This window comes from Fusarium oxysporum, chromosome IV (assembly GCF_013085055.1).
Source record: "Fusarium oxysporum Fo47 chromosome IV, complete sequence".
In the NCBI taxonomy this organism is placed as follows: Eukaryota; Fungi; Ascomycota; class Sordariomycetes; order Hypocreales; family Nectriaceae; genus Fusarium; species Fusarium oxysporum.
Window position 1 is genome coordinate 4112574 of NC_072843.1, and position 21284 is coordinate 4133857.

General features: G+C 47.3%; 7 protein-coding genes across 7 annotated transcripts; 4 read left to right on the forward strand and 3 right to left on the reverse strand.

The window, feature by feature from the left end:
- Positions 1 to 674: 674 nt before the first annotated feature.
- On the forward strand, positions 675 to 3566 carry FOBCDRAFT_239328 (uncharacterized protein; the record flags this gene model as incomplete). The annotated part of the gene is made up of 7 exons (XM_059610244.1): positions 675 to 841; positions 1241 to 1655; positions 1705 to 2962; positions 3023 to 3153; positions 3262 to 3308; positions 3362 to 3449; positions 3507 to 3566. The coding sequence occupies 7 exons, from the start codon at positions 675 to 677 to the stop codon at positions 3564 to 3566; spliced, it is 2166 nt and encodes a 721-aa protein (XP_059467116.1).
- Positions 3567 to 4075: 509 nt separating this feature from the next.
- FOBCDRAFT_200771 (uncharacterized protein) lies at positions 4076 to 4762 on the forward strand (the record flags this gene model as incomplete). The annotated part of the gene is made up of 1 exon (XM_031178156.2): positions 4076 to 4762. One exon carries the CDS (start codon positions 4076 to 4078, stop codon positions 4760 to 4762), a length of 687 nt encoding a protein of 228 aa, XP_031044043.2.
- An 85-nt stretch (positions 4763 to 4847) lies between these two features.
- On the reverse strand, positions 4848 to 6686 carry FOBCDRAFT_292483 (gamma-glutamyltranspeptidase; the record flags this gene model as incomplete). Its single annotated transcript, XM_031178155.2, has 3 exons — positions 4848 to 6174; positions 6222 to 6396; positions 6446 to 6686. The coding sequence occupies 3 exons, from the start codon at positions 6684 to 6686 to the stop codon at positions 4848 to 4850; spliced, it is 1743 nt and encodes a 580-aa protein (XP_031044042.2).
- A 629-nt stretch (positions 6687 to 7315) lies between these two features.
- FOBCDRAFT_239330 (heterokaryon incompatibility protein-domain-containing protein) lies at positions 7316 to 10007 on the reverse strand (the record flags this gene model as incomplete). Its single annotated transcript, XM_059610245.1, has 5 exons — positions 7316 to 7416; positions 7456 to 7574; positions 7792 to 9633; positions 9667 to 9671; positions 9888 to 10007. The coding sequence occupies 5 exons, from the start codon at positions 10005 to 10007 to the stop codon at positions 7316 to 7318; spliced, it is 2187 nt and encodes a 728-aa protein (XP_059464754.1).
- Positions 10008 to 13167: 3160 nt separating this feature from the next.
- FOBCDRAFT_132634 (CHAT domain-containing protein) lies at positions 13168 to 14769 on the forward strand (the record flags this gene model as incomplete). The annotated part of the gene is made up of 1 exon (XM_031178152.3): positions 13168 to 14769. One exon carries the CDS (start codon positions 13168 to 13170, stop codon positions 14767 to 14769), a length of 1602 nt encoding a protein of 533 aa, XP_031044039.3.
- A 239-nt stretch (positions 14770 to 15008) lies between these two features.
- Positions 15009 to 15560, reverse strand: FOBCDRAFT_273223 (uncharacterized protein; the record flags this gene model as incomplete). Its single annotated transcript, XM_059611478.1, has 4 exons — positions 15009 to 15105; positions 15150 to 15160; positions 15215 to 15402; positions 15479 to 15560. The coding sequence occupies 4 exons, from the start codon at positions 15558 to 15560 to the stop codon at positions 15009 to 15011; spliced, it is 378 nt and encodes a 125-aa protein (XP_059464755.1).
- Positions 15561 to 17444: 1884 nt separating this feature from the next.
- FOBCDRAFT_222003 (uncharacterized protein) lies at positions 17445 to 18979 on the forward strand. The gene has a single exon (XM_054704331.2). The coding sequence runs from the start codon at positions 17468 to 17470 to the stop codon at positions 18950 to 18952; it is 1485 nt and encodes a 494-aa protein (XP_054560306.2). The 5' UTR covers positions 17445 to 17467; the 3' UTR covers positions 18953 to 18979.
- Positions 18980 to 21284: the final 2305 nt, after the last annotated feature.

Here is a 21284-nt window from a genome sequence, read left to right on the forward strand (position 1 = left end):
GATAAGTGTCGTCCTCGGGGAAGACCTGTGTAATCAGACGGTTGTAAGAATCTCTGGTCACCATGAAGTGGATGTGACCAGCTCGGTAAGGGTGGCGATCCATAAGTTTGAGAATATCCCCGGCAGGGCCATCGTAAGGAACAGGGTAAGGAACCGGCTTGATACAGTAGAAAGCATATTTGCCTTTGGAATCGGAGGTGAACATGCCGCGCATGTTTCCAGATGGCTGGTTAGGATCCTGTTGGTCATAAAGTCCGTTGACCGCACACTCCCAGACGTTCAAAGAGGCACCTGCAGACTTTATTAGTAAATCTTGTCATATAATGATGAAAGTCCATTTAGACGTACCTGCAACAGGTAGATTGGTATCAGCATCCAAGATTTGACCATGGAAGTATGTCACTTCACCTCCGAGGTACTTCTGGATAATAGTATCCCCATTCTCATACCGAGGAGGATCAGCGACGTAGAATGGGCCGAGAATACAAGAGTTGGTTCCGTTATCTTGCTCCAGCATCTTCTGTGTCTGAGCATCGACCAGACTAGCACAATAGTTAGACTACGTAAAGAGTGTAAGATTATAAACATACGCTTCCACGCCAAGACAGTCTGAGATCAACAAAGTCTCGTTCCTCTCGGCGTTGCTCATCTGACCAGATCTGTTCAAAGCCTCAATGGCAGTGTATAGCTCTTCTGTGGTGAGATTTACTTCACGACAGAAAGCATGGAGATACCTGATCAACCCCGTCATGATCTCCCGAGCTCTGGGTGAGCTGTTAGGCCCAAACGAGGAGATGACAGAAGTTGTCAGAGGATCATCTTCAGCTGTTAACATGTTTTCGTAAGTCCAATGAATGTCTGATGAGAATTTCAATAGGTGAGATAAAAGCATCAATGCGTGACTTGGGTAAGAAGCATTGTTGCGGTATGATCTATACTTTATATACTTTGTATGTACCCCAGATATAGAATCTGGGGCAACACTACCCTACCCCAGTTTCTCCAAACTAACTGGAGATTTCCGCATCACATAAGCATCAGACTGGTCATCTTACGGTAAGCTGGGTTGAGTTAGACTAAGCCTCCAAATTTAGTCGGTTGAAAATGCCGAGCCTAAAGATCACCGAGCCCCCGAATATGCCGAGCCCGACATCCGACGTCACACGGAAAGAACATAAGATGTTGTGCTCGGCAATTTGTGGTTTCTCATTTCCATAGCAAATCTTTTCAGAATTTGTAGGTTCTTCACGTCCGCTGTAATGAACCGATTGCTGACCAATTCGCAACGCGTGGTTAAACCAGGGGTCAAGAAAAGACGCCCCCCACTAGCCTGTATTCAGTGCTATCAACGGAAGCTTAAGTGCGGCAGAGAGCTTCCAGCTTGCAGTCGTTGTTCAAAGGCCGGAAATGCCAATGAATGCACCTACCGTGGAGACAAAGAACGGCCTCCGTCGGTTGACGGGTTGTTCAACGATGGCCCTTCAGGGGGGGCCAACGGTGCGGCAGCATCTTACCGTATAGAGAATTCGTCAACAGAAACTTGTGGCAGGCATGCGATCTCTGCCATCCAGGAAGTCGATATGACACACTTGGAAGGACAGGGGAACTTTACCAAATTCTACGGGTATAGCTATCCCCTGAACCTTTACCAGCAGGTATGTTCTCACTTTATCTAAAAGGTAGCATTCCCCTTATTAGAAATAGTTCACCGATCTTCGGCCATACATCATTAAAATCAAGACCCAATATCCTTCCATCAACGCCCTTCGCGATGAGGTTTATGCTCCTTTCAACGACAAACATCGGCGTCGCCGGATTTTAAAGGACGACGAGCTAGAGAATACTTTGAGACAGCTAATACCCACAAAGCCAATCATGGATGTACTGGTTCAAACTTATATTGACCGATATGAGATAACACACCGGGTTCTGCATATACCAACATTCATCGCCAAGTATAACGGTTACTGGACTGATCGCCCCAGCACTCCGGTCTGTTTTCTTGTACAGATGCTTTTAGTAGCCGCCACTGCTGCAAGCTATCACCCTGGAATATGCATCGACGCATTCAGCCACAAAACAACTCATGATCACGCTGTTAAATGGGTTGAGGCAGCGGAAGCATGGGTTAGTTCTCAGTCGAACCAGCCTCCTCGTTCCTGGGACATCCTGGTGAGCCACTCCCTCTTGCTGATTGCTAAGCGTGCAAACTTTATTAAGGAGGGCTCCTTATGGACCTCTTCTGGGACATTAGTCCGGTGGGCTATGGCAGCAGGATATCATCGTGAAGTTGTCTCTGCAGCCAGGATACCGCTATTCTGTCGGGAGATGCGCCGACGATTATGGGCAACAATTGTTGAACTCGATCTCCAGGCATCTATAGAACGTGGAATGCCCCCAAGTGTCCGAATAGAAGACTTCAACGTCAAGCCACCACTAAATGTCGACGACGAAAATCTTGAGGAGTCTATGCAAGACTCTTTAGCCGGCATGCCAATTACTACACTGACAAACATTTCTTTCCAAGCACTTCTCTATCGCTCTTTACCTGTCAGGCTAAGGATATGCGCCTTCATCAATGGATGTTGCGAAGAGGCCGATTTCGACAAGGTCTTAGAACTTGAGGAGGAGCTAAGACAGGCATTCCGAGATATTCCAACATTTAATAATCCTCAAGCGGATCCACGACAGCATCAGACCGCCACATACATAAAGAGCATGCTGGGCATAGTTCTGCACCAGTATATGCTTTTACTGCATTTCCACTTCCTGGTCCAAACTACCTCCTCATCTAAAGCTCTCATCTGTCGACGCGCAAGATTAGAGGCGTCAATGAAAATTCTTGACTACTACCAACGACTTTTGAACGACGAGGCATTACCAGAACAAGCTTGCAGGACGGGTTTAGTACTTGCGGCACTTAACATCTGCCATGAAATTGACCTCAATAACGGATCACAAGGTGAGACAACCTGGCCTCTGCCTTAAATAAGAAGTTGAATGATAACTTATAATTATCAAGGTTGTGATCAGTCCACGATAACAATATTTCCCGAGATTTCAACATTCCTCATTGCCAATGTTGAGAAGGTCTTGGAAATTCTTGAAAAGCGGATTTCACTCACCTTCAACGGCTTAAACGAATATTATATCGTTAGTATGACAGTTGGTTTACTTAAATTTAAGCTGTGGCCAGAGTCATCCGCAAAATCGGATAAAGAGGCAGCAGAGCGAGTAATTAAACTCTGCACCCTGTTGCAGACACGTCAGACAGCTATTCGACAAGAGCAGCCATTTCCTGACGCTTGGTAAGCATATTCTCTTGAGATGCACTGAATCACCTCGTACTGATGAGTCGTAGTGATGATAGTGAGTCATGTGGGAATCAGCTATCAATTGATGCGAACTATATGGGTTCTGATATTATGACCGATCTCATAAGCTCGATGGTATGCCAATCAACATTACTAGCTTATTTGTGACTTCTACTAATGGAAACGACATAGCTTCCACAAGACTTGGATTTCATTAACGACAATCTTGATCTTACCTTCTTTCATGCATAGCTCAGCTTATTTGTTTACGAGTCTTAGTGATTCCTCTACTAATGCTAAGAAAGAATTCATAAAATTGTTCTTATTCATTATCATCTATCTATCTTGGCTGCTGAGCAACGGTGAAGTTATAGCCGTTCTTTTTATGAGTCCTTACGACTTGGAATAACATTCAAGAACAAGAAACCATTCCATTGGTGGAAATTTGATGATAAACTCAATTCATCAGAAGGATCGGCACTCACCGTTGAATCACGTCTTTTGCTGCCGAATGATCGAATTGCATTGCATGGTGGTACCTAAACTCAATGCAGTAGCATATCCGCTGTCAGATCCTTGAAGATGATAGGATCGCATCTGCTCATCTCGGCGCATCTGCCCCCGAAGAGGGAAATTAAAGTATGAGCACATCGAGAATTAGTATGGCAAAATAAATAAATAAAACCCTATATAATCGTGGACAGTTACCCAATTACCCACTTTCGAGAGTCAGTGGAAATACTTCTCCTTGGAAAAACAACATGCGAAGTCTCCTCCTCTACCCCCTCCTGGCCGCTTCCGCCATGGCCGAAAAGCTTCTCTACAGAAATACTTTCAACAGCACCGAGGCAATTGCAGATTGGGTTGCCGAAGGTCCCGTCAAGGCCACCGTCTCCAACAACACTCTCGAACTAGCTGCTCCGGGAGACTTTGTCTACTGGGTGCCAGAGGTATTTCCCGAACGCATCCGCATCACCTGGGAGTTTTCACCTATCGAAGAGCCTGGCCTGGCTATCATATTCTTCGGCGCAGCAGCCGCCAAAGACGGCGGAAGCATTTTCGACAAGGATCTCAAGCCCCGAAATGGATCTTACCCGCAGTATCACTCCAGCGATATCCGGACGCTGCACGCTTCGTACTTTCGGCGTCGATGGCCTGAGGAGAGGGCTTTTCATCTTGCCAACTTGCGCAAGTCGCCTGGATTTCATCTTGTCGCGCAAGGAGCGGACCCGCTGCCGAATGTGGAGGATACTCAGGGCGTTTATTACAAGGTTGAGGTTATTCACGACAAGCGCGATGTCAAGTTCTCGATTAACGGATTGGAATTATTCTCATGGGAAGATGTGGACCGATCGACTGGGCCTGTTATTCGTGGTGGACGGATTGGCTTCAGACAGATGAATCCTCTTGTTGCTCGATATCGCAACTTGGAGGTATGGAAACTTTAGAGGCCAGGTCCATGACTTCTATGATTGGGTAGACAGATACTGGTTACATTACTACATTAAGCTAGACATATGATATCAGACTTCTTTAAGTTGAGAATCCTCCGGAGTTCGCCTGTCTAGGCTCACCAGCAGCTTCAAATGTCCCATCCAGTAACCTCCTCAGGGCCTGAGCAGTGCTTTGTCCGGGTGCTACCCACGTGACATTATTACCAATTTCCTTCAAATAAGCAACCGTGGAGTTGTCGTAGGCATATTCGAAGGTGACTTGTCGCGGTTCAAGTTGATCATGCAGGCGAGGCGCAGCCAGGGCATCATGAACAGTCATGTTTCTCTCTAGCGCATTCAGAACCACCTGGACAGTAGCAGTTATGATTCGACTGCCACCAGCAGAGCCTGTGACCAACGAGACTTTCCCGTCAGGTCCTTCGACAATGGTGGTGCTTATACTAGAAAGAGGTCGTTTTCCAGGTCTGATGAAGTTGGCCTCGCTGGGGATGAATCCAAATGCGTTTGACTGTCCGGGGATACTAAAGTCGTTCATCTCATTGTTCATAATAACTCCAGTCTCGGGAATAATGACTTGCGAACCGAAATTTAGGTTAATTGTGGTCGTGAGGGAGATAGCAAGTCCCGAATTGTCCATGACAACGACATGCGAAGTACCAGGAGTATCCAAGCTTTCAAGACCTCTAGGGTCATAATCCTTAACTTGAAGAGCACGCCCGTCAAGTTTGGCGCGGATCTCCTGCGCGGTATCGTTGGAGTACATCTGAACCTGGTACTCACCCAGACCTTTGACAAAGGTTGGATCGCCGAGATTACTTCGCATTCCGTAACCGAACTTGAATGCTTCGTCAAGTAGATATGCGCTATCGTTGACTCTTCTGGGATCGCCGAGGAAGTCATAACCGTCCAGAATGTTCAACGAAGCTGCGACGACGGCACCGCTTGAAGGGGCTGACCCGCTGGTGATCTTTCCACCTCGGTAGTTGATCTGGGAAGGCTCTCGAATCGCCACGGAATAATTCTTTAGGTCATCCGTCGTCATGATACCGCTCTTCTGCTTCAAAGTCCTGATAGTCGCATCGGCAATGGGTCCCTCGTAGAACGCACTGGCTCCCTTGGAAGCAATGGTCTCGAGCGTATCGGCATATCTCTTCCGCGTCAACTTCTCACCGAATTTGAGTAATCTTCCAGCAGGAGCAAAGTCAATTGCCCATGCGGGATCGTTTAACAGGAAGCTCTCGTTCTCAGACTTGGTATAGGTCATCTTCATGAACTTGAGGGTGTCGTTGTTGACTGGAAATCCATAGCGGGCGACGTCAATTGCTGGCTGGACAAGCTTCGACCAAGGTAAATGACCATAGCTCTTGTGCAGGTGTTCTAGACCTCGTAACTCGCCGGGCACGCCACTGGAAGGCTGTCAGTCATTGGCATAGCACTGGAGTGTGTTTTGTACCTCGCTTGTCCTCCATAAATACTGGCGTTCACGTTGTTCTTGAACATATTCTCCGTAGCTGCTGCAGGTGCTGTTTCGCGAAAGTCGACAAATTCGTAGGGCACGGATTCATTCTTGCCATCGGGTTTGTGAATGAGCATGAAGCCGCCTCCTCCGATGCCAGAATGATACATGCCTATACCTGTGTCAGCGTAACGCCTTCAATTATAGCATGGTTGACTTACCGACTGTTCCTACACAAAGCACGGTGGCGACCATTGCATCAGCCGCGTTGCCGCCCTGTCGCAGAATGTTGATGCCGATCGTACTGCATATCTCACTCTCACAGGCAACGGCGCCGCGGCTTTTGCTGAATTGCCTGGTCTCTGCTGGCTTCGTCTGAGGAGGGTACTTCACATCGCATGGATGGCCATGAGCTTGCGCAATTAGGCTCAGCAGAGCAACCCAAGTTGGAAAGCGAGCCATTGTCAGCAATTGACTTCAGTGTGTCGACTTGGTGCTTGAGAGAGGCGCATCGCTCGCTTTTGTAGCTCAAGATCGCCATGACGATCGTCATAACCAAAAGACGCCGTTTGCTCCGCTTAGATAATAGTTACTTCGAACCAAGGTTACATGCAGAGTAGTCTCGATAAGAGGTGTAACCCAACATCATCATCTGGCAGATAATCAAAGCGGGGTATTATTCGGCAGTGGTAGAGCTAAGCCATTGAGGTAGCGATCAGCAATCTCTGAGAGTTTTAAACCTTGGTTTTTAACCAGCTTCCTAATGAAGCTTTTGAGCTTATTAAAATGAATTAGCCATGGTGCATGAATGACAAGAGTGCGCATTGAGATCTCAGAGTAGCACCCATGAAGTCGAGATGGCTTAACAGTCTTTTCTGACGCAGCACAGATATAACAGCAAGTCCAAAATGCGTTTTACCTGTCAGATTCCCTTCACCTCACCAGTGCAGCCACAGTAACGGATTTTGAATTTAGTTTTTGGTTCACCAAGTCTAGGACTAAGGATACATTGTATGTGGATACTACTCGCGGGCTGTATCGTGCAAGCAAGCCGGGCCTACGAAAGCAGGTGTGATCGTTACATCCACATCTTACTTCTTCCAACTTTTGGCAAATGCGTTTCGAATTTCGTCCCTTTCCTGGTGGAGCACGGCCATTTCTGCTGCGGTCGACATGCCGGGCGACTCTTGGTCTTGATAAATTAAGTCGGTAAGAGGATGAATAGGCTCACCTCCGCTCAGAATTCCATCTTTGGTAACCTTTCCACCATCGGGCCAGTACATTTTCTTGATGCTGAACCAAGCATCTGAGGCACCATGTATCGCAAAGCCAATCATATCGACTATATACCTGTTGGTGTCGCTGGAATGTATCTCTTTCACCCATGCTGTAGCTCTTTTCACTGGTGGTTGAGGGTCAATAAATCCACCATGAGTGACAACGCCGACCCTCAGCATAGTAATACATCCCTACCGCATATCAGTACAATCTGACATCTCTCTCTTCATATTCGCTCTGTATCGCCTCGCCATTCATGAGTCCGTGGATATAACATTCTCCCACTAACCGACGTCCATTCAGCAGTCGCTTCCCTTTCCTCAAAACAAATGGCACTGCACCACCGTTGAGGACGTATATCTGATCGCCAGCTTCTGCCACGAGCGGCACGAGACCAATCATTCCATTCTCCGTCTTGGCAATCTGGTATACAGTGTAACAAGAGTATATGGCCTTGTAGTACGGAAGGCCTATAATTTCAACAAGTTGTTCCTTGGCTTCCTCGGGAGGCAATGATAATAGCAAATTGCACAAGGCGGGCATTACATGCCATTTGGAACGTAGCCCGATGCCAAAATCTGGAGAGACAGGTCCGAATCCCTTCGTCTTGTTCGCCACCAGCATCCGCCACCATACATCTTTAAGTGACTCACCAGTCACATAGTAATCAGAAGTTTCTTCAAGCTCCGCGATAATATCATAAGATTGTTGAAGACGGTATATTAGGCCATGTATGGGGCCGTGTTTGACATGGTCACCGCCGACCCAGCTCAGCTTGTCGACAAACCTCCCTCGAACTATAAGGCAATCGTCCTTTGGGTCATCACTAACCCACGATACGCACTGAGTATTGCCAGCGGCGGCATACAGCCCGCCACTGTGCAGCCCCAAGCTGCTATAGTCAACTGCGTCGCCCATGAAGGCGAACTTGGTGGTCCAATCAGGGATCCAGGATGGAAACCGCAAGGATTGAATGTTCAATCGAGCTCGGTATAAGAGGTCCATACACTGCCCCCTGCGTACAAATGCTTTGCCGAAGCGCCTAACTATCTCGTCAAATGTAGAAGAGTAGTCTGCCCGGAAAAGGTCGTCGTCAGTCGCGCTGGATAGACCAAGGACTGCGAACAGATGATCGCGAGCTCTTGTAGCTTTGCTCCTGTCACATAGCGCAAGGAGATCAAGAAGAGGTACCTCCACCCGTAGCCTCAGTTTCGGATCCATCTTTCTCGCCAGGTTAAACTCCTCTTGTTCCTCAAATACCATTGTGTCCAAATTTATGGTCAACATTCGCATACTATCAGCATCTGAGACGGGTAACGTCTCTAACAGTGCAGATCGCCGGTACACACACATCATGTGCATAGCGTCCGTTCCCATGTGCATTGCTGCGTCATCGAATGCATTTGGTATATCTGGAACAACCGAGAAGGAGGATGTCATATATGCGTCGATCGTAGCGACATAGAATACAGACCAACTGACCTCCCATTCGCCACAGAACATGCGAACATCCGGAGAGAGAACAAATTCCTGAATTACCCACACACGCCGAAACCATGGCCTCCCCCAGAGCTTGGCTAGCGCCTTCCAGGCAGGATGCTCTAGGCCGGGAAGGCCACATTCCTCGAATATCTCCGTCATCGAAGGTGAGATCGATCCATTATGTCTCAACACTTCCATTCCATGTCTTCCATATAAGCGGTAGAGGGAGAAGCTAGCCCTTGCAAATTGAACTAACAATTCTCCAACCATCTCGCTTCCATTGGCCTCACGGCCTAAATACACCAGTGTACAGGCAGCAGATTCATAGATCTCATTCATTAATGCCACCTGACTTGCCTGCTCCGCGTTGTCTGACTGGTCAATACACACCGCATCCGCCCAGAGTATACGAGACTCTTCTTTCAATCGAGATCGATGCAATGCGTGAAATAGAGAAGGCGTGATGAGAAGAATACCGCGCGGTGTTTCTAGTTTGTTTGTTGTATGACCATCCTCCCAAGCGTACGAGACTGCTTCATACCTTCCGACCACATCCGAATCCAATGAAGCATGTAAGATGTCAGCTCGGAGAGGGTCATCGCCAGAACCGGGGTGCAGCTTAATCAGGCGGATTTCACTACTGCCAGAGCTATTCGACAGGGGCATGTACGTGTACGTGTACTGTTCCTGGGTTGAAACACGAACGAAGAATGCATAGAATGCCTTGCAGGCGGTGCGACCGATACGGAAGAAAATAATGGCGATCTGGACATCATTTGAGCTGCGAAGGCTGCCCATCCATCGGCGGGCGCGCGGGATCACATGGCGAACGAACAGTGCCCCAACCCCGGGAATGAAAAAGGGTTCATCCCTTAGCAATACTCGTACAAGCCGCTCGCGTACCGAAGGAAAACCAATAAAAAAGAAAATCATCATGATGGAGGCATATGTATCGATAATGAAGCCAAGATAGGTACCCAGAAAGGGTCGGAGAAAAGGGAGCGCAATGCCGAGGATTGACATTATATGCTGAGCCTGGCTATTGAGTTATATAAGCCTCGTCAAATTAGAAAAGAAAGTCACGCGGTTATATGGTATGTTCAACTCTTGCTTTGGAGATTTTCAGGAGGAAAGATATACTCAAGCTATATAGAAACTTTTAGTGATAGAGTAGGCGCAGAACAATTACTGCAATATCTCAAGACGTGTCCTAGATATATGTTGGAAGAAAATGGAACAAGAGCCAAAGCCTCTTTCATTTTGTGGCTATAAATGTGTCAGGCCTCCAATCTGCATGCTTAATCTGAACCCACTAATGCAAAGGGTGCATTTAGGCAGTCTCACTAGGGTAGGACCGAATTCTGCCTTGCCAGAACTTTTCGCCTGAGAGGGGTAGCAGCTGGAGGTGTCGCCTGGTAATTGAACAGCCAAACCAGAGCGGCAATGGCCTAGGTCCTTTGATATTTGTTGAGGATAACCCCCAACCGAGTAGAATATGCGAATCATTGGAGTCTTTGTTTACTTCAACTGGTTCGTAGCTATTGCCTCGATAATAGACAACGCGGTGATCCTCGAAAACGCTCAGTAGAACTAGCAACTTTTCTCCTGAGTTTGAATGCGTTCGTTGCGCCGCGGGCCTGTGACAAAATACCGATGGACTCATTGGCTCAAACAATTCAAATCAGCCCCCATAAGTTAAATCAAGTCTACCCCTGTACGATGGGGAAAATAATTCAAATTAATTACAATTGATATTGTTATTAACTACTAGAGTCTAATAGGAGAGTTTAGAGATATCATGCGTGCATGGACTAATAATAGAGGGAATTCGACGAAATACAATGCATATAACGCATGCACGGGCCAGTTTTGTTGTATTTCGTCGAATTACCACCACGACTGCGCATAGTAGTAGAAGTAGTTTCAAACCAAAGAGAGCGGACTACAACTTTTGCTCCAGAGAAAGGTAGGAGATACAAGCTTTTTAATAAACGCCTATTACCTGATGCTATTAAGTTCTACTATGCCCAGGATATTCAGATTCTTCCATGTTCATAGGCTTATTATAATAGTAAAATAGGCCAGAGATGGCCCTACTAATGAGAAAATGAACTACCAATCAAGTTTTGAGAGTAGAATGACACCGCAATGCATGTCAGCAAAGCCACATCACGACTTGCACTTTCGTGCAAGTGACCAATCGAGTTGAAGTGCAACTCTTGGTCCTGTGACTATTCTTGCATCAAACTTGGGCACCAGAAAGCCTTTGCTCCATTCCCCGTCATCACTGAAAGCTCTCCCAGCTCTTGTCGCTCCGCATATGGAACCGGAGTCCTCAAGCATGGAGCAAACATTTACTAACTCTCAAGGCAGAGCGGTCCCTTCAACTGCCGTAGCCGAGAGTAGTTATACCACTCAGCAAAGCCGATTGGAAAGGGTGCTCCAGAGCTATCGCGACACGAATGACCCGGATCTACTGGAAGAAATTATACAGACTGCACGAAAAGTCTTGGAGACATCAACCGAAGACAATGCAAAATTATTGCACACGCTGGCCTGGGCCTTGTATAAGAGGTACAAGGAAGTGATTGACGATTATGGTGATCTTGAAGAAGCGATGAAACTCGAACGCAAAGCAATCGAGGCATCACCCTCAGGTTCCATGGACCGCCAGAGGTTCTCGTACTGGCTGGCACTGCAGTTAGGAGACTATTTCTATCACACAAGAAACCTAGATGATGTCGATGAAGCTATCGGATTGATCAAGAGCTCGCTGGACAAGTTCCCGGACGAATCTCCCACAAAGGCGGCACATATGGCTAATCTCGGAATCTTGTTGAAGGAGAAGTATTCTGTTCTCAGAGTCAATGAGGACTTTGAAAGTGGCTGCAAAAGTTTAGAAACAGCTATCGCATCGTCGCCAGAAGATCAGAATACCATTGCGACATGGCTTGAGAAATTAGCAGACTTGTACGACGCAAAGCACGGCAACTCAGGGAGGCTAGAGGACCTCGAAACTGTCTGTCGCCTCCGTAGAGACTCACTATCTGCGACGGCAGACGATCGAGAACGAGATAAACTAGCTCGACGGATTCAACTAGCAAGGACGCTCTACGAACTCTTTGAAGAAACGAGAAATTTGAGCGAGCTACAGGAGTCAATCACATTAACTCGAGAAACCGTGGCTGTGACGCCAGAAGACGATCCTGAGTGGTTGGATCAAATACGAAAGTTGAACGTCACCATATACATTCTGTACCACGAGACAGGCGATTTGAAGGACCTCGAAGAAGCAATTAATGTCGTCAAGCGATATCTTGAGAAAGCTGGTAAAGATCATCCTCATTGGTCAGAACAGCTCAGCAACTACTCTAACTACCTTGATTCTCTCCATAGCAGAACCGGGGACTTGGCTCATCTTGAAGAGGCTGTTGAATTTGGACGAATGAGCTTGAAGGACATACCGAAGAACTCCCCCAATCTTCAGATTGTTTTGGGTAACCTTTCGATAGTACTCTCGAGAAGATCGATGATAAGGGGCTCGATGGTGGACCTGGAAGAATCTGTTTCCTATGCCAGAACTGCTCTGGAAGTAACACCTAGTGATTGTCCATCAAGGTACATCCAGCTGCATAACCTGGGTTCTATGCTTCTGAAGAGGTTCTCTAGGAATCAAGAGAATGTATCGGATTTGAACCAAGGAATCGCGTTGTTGAGAGAAGCTTTGACTTCTATCTCCAGCACTAACCCGGAGATGGAGAGCATACTATCCCGCCTGGCTTCCGCTCTCGACACGAGACATGATAAGTTTGGGTCATCTGACGATCTCGAAGAGGGCATTGAAATTGCTCGGAAAGCCATTGCTTCAATGGGAAATCCGTTTGTGGAGCGGCCCACTTCCATCAGTACCTTGGCCGCTCTCCTAAAGAAGCGGTTCAGAGCTGGAGGCTCCTTGGAAGACATAATTGAAGCAATCGCGATCTCACAAAAGACGTTAGAGTCGATGCCTGAAGGCTCTCCATTTAGGACAGACCTCTGGACCACTCTCGGGGATCTCTTTGCAACCAAGTTTGGGACAACATGGGTCACCAGTGACTTGGAAGAGGCAGTGAGCAGCTATCGATGTGCGGTGGAACATCCTACAGGTAATATCTTGAGGCGCATAATCGCTGCAACGTCGGTCATGCCATTGTGCTTGAGCCTCCAAGATGCTTACGATATAGGGCGCACGGCCATTGACCTTGTCCCTGGTATTGCCACGGCTCGATCACTCGAAACGGGTGATAGACAACATCTACTCAGTTTTGCCAGAGGTCTTGCAGCTTCAGTGACAGGGGCTGCGATTAGGCTCAAGAAGGATCCATCGGAGGCACTGGCAATTCTCGAGCAAGGCAGGGGTATTCTGGGATCATCGCTGGACGATATACGAACAGATATAAAGGAGCTTCAGCAAGCGTTTCCTCAGTTGGCAGAGAGATTCATGCGTCTACGCGAAGAACTTGAACCTTCCACTGGTTCGCATTTCAGTGACGAGCTTGAAGAGGACCGAGGTTTACGACGGCGAAACGCTGCCGAGAACTTTGATGATCTGCTGGACGAGATACGAAAAATGCCTGGATTTGAGGATTTTCTCGGTCCTCTTACCACGGACCAGATACGTGCGGCAGCTGCTTATGGTCCTATCGTGGTCATCAACAGCAGCTGGATGGGATGCGAAGGAATAGTCATCGAGAGAGAGCGTATCACATCGATGGTTTTTAAAGATCTGGACGATGGTGAGTTGATGGAACGCGCAGAGGGATTCGACTTGGGAACCCCTGATATGCTTGAGTGGCTTTGGGATACTATCACGGGCCGCGTACTGGAGGCACTGGGTTTCACGGAGACACCACCCAATCAGCAGGAATGGCCTCATGCTTGGTGGATACCTACTGGGCCGTTGAGTAGGTTCCCACTCCATGCTTCGGGGCGACATCGAGAGCGATCTGGCAGGGCGGTGATGGACAGAGTGATCTCATCTTATAGTCCATCTCTGAGAGCCCTCGTACACGGACGCCGACAACGTGTGGTTACAGCCGGCCCCACGGAAGCTCTTCTGATAGATGCGGAGCATACAGAGAACCACCCTCATCTTCCACAGGCGCGGGCAGAGATCAAGGTGGTTAGCAAGATCTGCGAGAGTATGGCAATACGACCTGTTTCAGTTGGTCAAAGCAAGCAAGATGTGCTTTCTTGTCTACTAAACTGCAAGATATTCCACTTTGCAGGACACGGATACACCAACGGCGATGACCCGTCCAAAAGTCATCTTTGTCTGAGCGACACCAGCGATCCCTTAACAGTTGGGGATATCTTGAAGTTAAATCTGCACGAAGCGTCACCTTTTCTGGCGTATCTTTCAGCTTGTAGCACCGGGCGTGTTCAAGATGACAAGTTCATCGATGAGAGCATACATCTCATCAGTGCATTCCAATTAGCTGGGTTCAGACATGTCATTGGAACTTTATGGAAGGTAAGGGATAAGCATTGCGTTGATGTCGCGCGAGTTACGTATGAAGCTATAAGAGAAGGGGGGATGACTGATGATTCGGTGTGTCGAGGCTTGCATAAGGCTACGAGAATGCTGAGAGATAGTTGGCTTGAAAGTTTCGACAAGAAGAGGGAACGGCTAGTGCAAGGAGATGAGAAAGGAACGAGGAATGTTATTCCTTGCGATGATGAGGAGGAGATTATAGTTGGACTGGTCCCGGCTTATTGGGTCCCTTATGTTCACTTTGGTGTTTGAGAGACTCTTTACTCGAATTTCCAAATCTTTATGTTGATGTCTTATGTCAGAGCTAGAAGTACGATGCTCATGCTCCAACACTTTGTCATGTTGTGCTGGGCCACAGTCGACATGTCGGCGGTACACACATGAACGAGACATATCCCAGGAACTGTCTCAAGCCATCGCTTATGGATCACATGGGTCTCCCTTATCCCCCGTTTCTGTCTCCCCAATCATGTCGAACACGTTGCCTGAGCTTAAGAATAGTATCCGTTGACCTGATACAGCTGACCGTTGTACTCCCAAGTTCCACTCAGCTGGTGAGTCCCCTTGACGCACTGGTTGATGATGTTCCTATGACAATTAGATACACTCCGTAAATAATCTTAATTACATACTCAGTAGCATCCTGCACAAGACTAGTTAGCAAAACTCAACCATTAATCATTTCGGGGATACATACCCAGCAATCCTTGAATCCTTTCTTGCCGCCAGTGTTCTTGCGGCTCAGTTCGACATTGACAGTGATAGATGCTAGTCCTTTGATGGTCTTTGAACCCCTGGTGGTGCAGCCCTGCTGGTAGGTGCAGTCTGAGTTGCTGCACATCTTCTGGCGAGCATCCCAGTATGCTTGCTCAAACCGCTCGATACCTGTGATAAGTTTGAGAGGTTAAAAGAAGCTTCAGCCCCAAAGCGCAAAGATAAAGAATGCAATTGTAACACATACCATCTTGCCTGTTACCGAAGCAGTCTGCTGCCAGAGCGGAAGTAGCAAAAAGGGCGAGGGCGGAGAGATTAGTGAGCTGCATTTTGGATGTCTTTGTGCAAAGTTGTTTGAAGAGTAAGATGAAGATGCTCGGTGCTATAGATAGGAAAGCAGGAGACGTTCAGCTGGTTTTATAGTTGTCTGCTGATGAGAGGTCACGGCTTCCGGCTCCGTGGGTATATATTATGCATCCTGTGCTGATACGACTAAAAGCCTTTCATTGGTGCATATGCATCAAGCGGTGAGATTGTTTATTTGGCTCAGGTAGCAAATAAGACTACAATTATATTTTCAGCTCACTCCTCATGCGGAAAGGTGCAGCTACTCTCTGGCCACTGACTGTCAGCGGGGACCTTTCAACAAGCGACTTTCTAAGCTCGGTAATTTCTCGAGCACTTTAGTCTGATGTCTCACTGGGGACTGGTCCATGCTTAGATTGTTGTAACTGTGTTTTGAGTCTCTGATTCGACAGAAGTCCACTGTGGTCATCAATACGACTGGAGCCCGATGACAAAGCACTAATGTCCCTTGCGCTGTGTATTGTTACTTTGCACTATTTTGTATAACTGGCATACATAAGTGAAAACTTTATGCATGCTTCACAGTGAATCAATGAGTTATGAGTTTACCTTCACTGACAAGAGCCAAAAGGTAGCAGATTAGTATGGCCGTGAGAGACGCCCAGATGGATTACTTATATGGCGATTACAACTCATTATACTTATTGCGATTATTAAGAACGATACAAAGACACCACTGTGATCTGCCCCGGCTTGTCAATTGCAACATCACAATGCGACTCACTTTTGGTCCAGAGGATTAAAGTATTGAGCGTGAATCGTTCTGCGGCAGATGCTATCTTCTCAGTGATTCAGGAACTTCTCGCTACTATAAAATACTTGGATCTTTTCTTTCTTACTTCCGTTTTAACTGGTGGATAGAAAGTAACTAGAATTCGCCAAGTCAAGCACTGCCAGTTTCTGAACTTTCCGACGGTAACATATAGCAGATATTGAAACCTACAAGATTGAGTGAAACGCCCATGGCGTATTCCTGGGAGCATAAAACCCCACGAGGGCTAGTAAAAGATGGCGTTGTCTTACACGATGCCCTCTCTGAGATATACGGCTCCGGCAATTTTGCCTATGAAGAGGTCGGTGCCAACATTATCCTCACTGCTTTCCTTGAGGAGCCTAAGGATTTGTTGGCCCAGCTGGTGAAGAAGAAAGTTATCAAATGGTTTGTCTTATAAGCTTTGGACATTGATCGGTTTCCTTAACCTTTGATCTCATGCTTAGTCCAAAGCCGGAAAAGACTTAAGCTGCAGTGGTAGTGTCTTGATCTGTACTGGACTCTCAGCGAAATAGATTGAAAATGCCGATTGGGGAGTCGGATGTTGAGGGAATGAAAGGTCCTCGTACTGGCCTCTACTTGATTCTTTCTGGAAATTAGCTACTAGTGACGACTGAGCAGTGATCAATTCTTAGGTGTGTTATAGCAGTTGAGACTTGTGGCTGAGAGCTTATATCAGCACAGAGAACTTAGTATTATAAATAGTGGTTTCAATGGGCGGTAGAGCTATTTGTCTTGAGCTGGTCAAGATCTTTGCGTGGTGAAAGGTCACATTTATGTCAGCTCTTTGCCTCCCAGCAGGTCAAGAGGACAGGTTGGCCAATGAAACCATTTCTTTTCATTTTTGTCACCTGCTGCCTGTGCCTACCTAAGGTAAGGATCATAGGCGCCATAGGTAACAACCAAGAGCAGACTTTAGTGGGGAGCGTTTCAACTGTCCATCCAGTCACACCATTGGACTGTGCCTATTATAGGCAGACAGCCCTGTAGCAGCCTAAGCGCCCAGTAACCTCATTTAACCTCCGCCCCGCCTCTTCTGTCCTAGCTTCCATCCACCATCGCCCGGCATTCTCTCATTCACAACCCGCCCTGCAAAGGATGGCCAGAACTCGACTCCGAAAGTCCACAACGGACTACTTCTCAAAACTTTCTCCCGAGATTCTGCGCTCCATATTTTCATATTTTTGTCCCCACTGCTGCAACGAGTATCAGTGGCCTTTTGGGGCCCCACCGGAGTCAAAGAGAGTTCAGGATAATACAACCCTATACAACCTTTGCTTGGTCTCGCGATATTTCCGTCCCTTTGCCCAAGAGATCTTACATCATTCGTTTGATCCTTATTACACCAGTTGGGATGCCCCTAATCCGTGGGAGCGACGGCTTGAGCCATTTCTTCAGACCATCGCCTCTCGGCCGGACTTGGCTCGCTCTGTCAAAACTGTCTTTCTAAAAGTCCGCTTGGTTGAATCACTTGACTTTGATCAAAGCCGAAAAGTTTTCGATACTTGTGCACGCACCTTTGGAAGTAGTGCCCAGGATGTCTCTGACAAACGCCACGATCCTCGCTCGTCTACCATAAAACGAGCGTTTTTTCGAGGGACACGTCCACCTAAAAACATGAGGTCGCGGGACTTTATTCCCACTGCCGCAGGCCAACTTCTGTCTATTCTGGTGTCTATCCTCCCGAATCTGGATCACATTGGTATTGAGGAAGATCGTCGTTGGCAACTCGATGTGTCACCTGTTACTCTCGGTGTCCTGGGTATCAACTCTATTCCGCTCAAGACACTTGAGACCGATTATTCTCTCCCAAACTTACTTCCTCGGACACCGGAGCTTGAGACCTTGGTGACTTCGGCATCAGACTGGTTTCCGAACATGCCTTGCCTAAGGAACCTTCACATTCGATCTCGGAACGCTGTTCAAGCCACTACCTTAGGCCACCTTCTATCAGCCTGCACTGGTACCCTATCTACATTATCCTACACTTCCTTCGACTCTAACATCGTGGGCATTGTAACCCTCCTCGACAAACCTAGGTTTCACGCCAGTCTCGAGACTCTGCACCTTGACATGAGACATTACTGTGACCGAGGGAATCATGAAATGCCCAGCCTAAAGCAATTTACCCGACTCAAGAGACTGTTCCTCCAGACATACCTTCTTTATGGCCCGAAATACCCCACCTGTTGCGAGGGAAATTGCGTGTTCAAGTCTCTTGTTGACATCCTTCCGCCGAGTATCATATCTCTTGAACTTTCGGAACGCACACAGACGCCGTATGGCCGTATGCAGAACGATCTGCTCATTTTAGCTAAGAATGTGGCTGTTGATTTTCCGCAACTGAAGGAAATTCAAAGCAATGCTGATCATGTCTGCGATGAGTATCCCGAGGCTTTGTTCAAGAGCGTTGGGGTCGACCTTATACATCGGGACCCGACCCTGTGTTGCTGGATAAACACAGTTTGTAGGATCATAAGCACGGTGAATCATGCTTATGATTCTGATTATGATGAACGTGGATGTGAAGGTGGGGGTTGTGGTATGCCCTTGCCTGGTGAACTTTCAGATGAAGATTTGTGAAATAGAATAGAAGTATCAAGAATAAATATAGGTAGAAATTCTCTTATCAGCATAAACACTCCATATATCCACGAGCACATCAAAAGGGGGCCCAGAAAACTCAGGACCTCTATCCTAAATTACAAAAGGATTTGGGCAAATTTAGTAGACCTTTAGACTAGTATTTTTCTTCTGGCCCCTTGGTTTAGGGTCAGAAGCTTTCTTGCTCCCTAAGGCTGATCATAATCGACGCACTCGATGAGTGCGCTAACTTGGATCGAGCAACTGAGATAATGGGTCTGCTTGACCGATTAAAGGATCTGACGACTTTGCGTATCCGCCTTCTCGTTACCAGTCGTGATGAGCTCCCAGTGCGCAAAGCAATGAACCAAGTACCGCATCGTTCTTTGTCACTGGCCACAGATTTTTGCGAAGATGCAGCTTCTGATATTAAAGAAATACTAAAGCGTGGGTTTGCAAAGATCCGAAATGAGGCGGAGATTGAAGAGACATGGCCAACGAACGATCAACTTCAGGAGATATAAAACGAGCAACGGACCCATCCCTACTGTTCATTTATGCATCTACGCTCCTCCGTTTCGTACACGACGGGACACCCCGAAGCCATCCGAAGCGGCGACTCGATGGCTGGCTGAACAGACAGAATGAGAAGCCTTCCACAACACAGGTCGATGAAATGTACACGACAGTTTTTGAGTACGTAGATCGGGACCGTCAAGATGGCAGGCATGAGTGCCTTACCAGCCTTGAAAAACGTGAACTCCAAACGATACTGGGGCCTTTGGCGCTCGCAGAAGAGCCCTGACGGTTGAAGCATTGGGAAACATCCTGGACATTGAGACTGATACAGTTCATCATTGGCTCTGGTCTTGCCACGCTATCATAGAACCCACGTTGGATTATTCATCCCCAATCAAAGTGGTTCACAAGTCATTCAACCATTCTATATTGGAGATAGAATCTTCAAAGACGAGGTGGCTCAGTTCTGATGAGAGAGAGCTCCACAAGTACCTGGCAGAAAAGTGTATCGAGTGTCTTCGGAAAGGACTTCACCAGAACATATGCCAGATACAAGGCCCAGGAACATTACAGACAGATATCGAACCAACTACAATTAATCAGTATATCTGTCGGGGTCTCCAATACGCCTCATCACATTGGTCGCATCACTTGCTCAGGGCCTAGGAGAATGCTTTGCAAGCCCATTACTTAGAGTCATTTCTCAACGACCACTTCTTACACGGACTGAATGTACGGCCATCCTGGTCCGGCTACCACATGTTTCAAAGGCCATCGGTAGCCTACATGTAGCTATCACGGTAACTTATCCGTCTCCCAGGACCTGAGAGCGTTACTAACAGACCTCCAGAAACAGTATAACCCATCTTTCCAGACTCTCCTGCCTCTTTTTAAATATATCAGACGATTTCTCCTCTCGCACTGGGACATTATACGAGAGAGGCCATTGCAAACTTATGGCACTGCCTTCTTATTCAGTTCCACTCACAGCGTAATTAAAAAGCTGTTCTGGGACATTCGGCTGCCTGGCATAAAAGATTTTCAAGGCGTGGTAGATCCCTGGAATCCTTGTTTGAAAGAGCTGCCCTTCCGAAAAACCAGGGGATTGACTCTTTTGCAATGTTGCCGGATGGTGAAACTAGCGCCTTTGCCTGTTGGGCATTATAGGGGTCCGATTTCTCTCAGCGCATGGAACTTTGGCATGTAGGAAGAGCAGCTCGCGTTGACAAGTTCACCATCGATGATCGGGCTTTTTTTTCTGACTTGGACTCAGGATGGACTCGGTCTTTTATCTATATCACCAGAAGGCAAGGTCTTGGCCTATCACCTTTTACCAAAGAGTGCGAGTACATATTATTCGCTACAACCGAGAAGTGACACGCTCTTGGGAGTTGCGTTTTCTATTGCTGGCATCTACGCATGTGGAATAGCAACTATGAACGGAAAGGAAGCCTCCATTGATCCTTATGCCCTCACAGACATATTGTACATCTGGAATTACCAAACCGGAGAGGTCTTCCAACCACTGAGATTCACGCAAGAAAAGGTCCATAGCCTGTCTATCTCTCCGGACGGTTCTCAGATCGCTATGGCACTTACGGACTGGCATCTCAACTTTGGAAAAGGATCAGTTGAATTGATAGAAATCAGGACTGGATCATGCGTCCACAATTTCTGTGACCAAGAATGCATGTCACAGAGTCTTGCATATTCACCTGATGGGAAACAGCTTCTCATTCAAACTGGTTTCGATATAAATGTCAACTCGCGACGAACCAGAAACGTTGGGTCGACTAGAGAATACGCTAGTCCC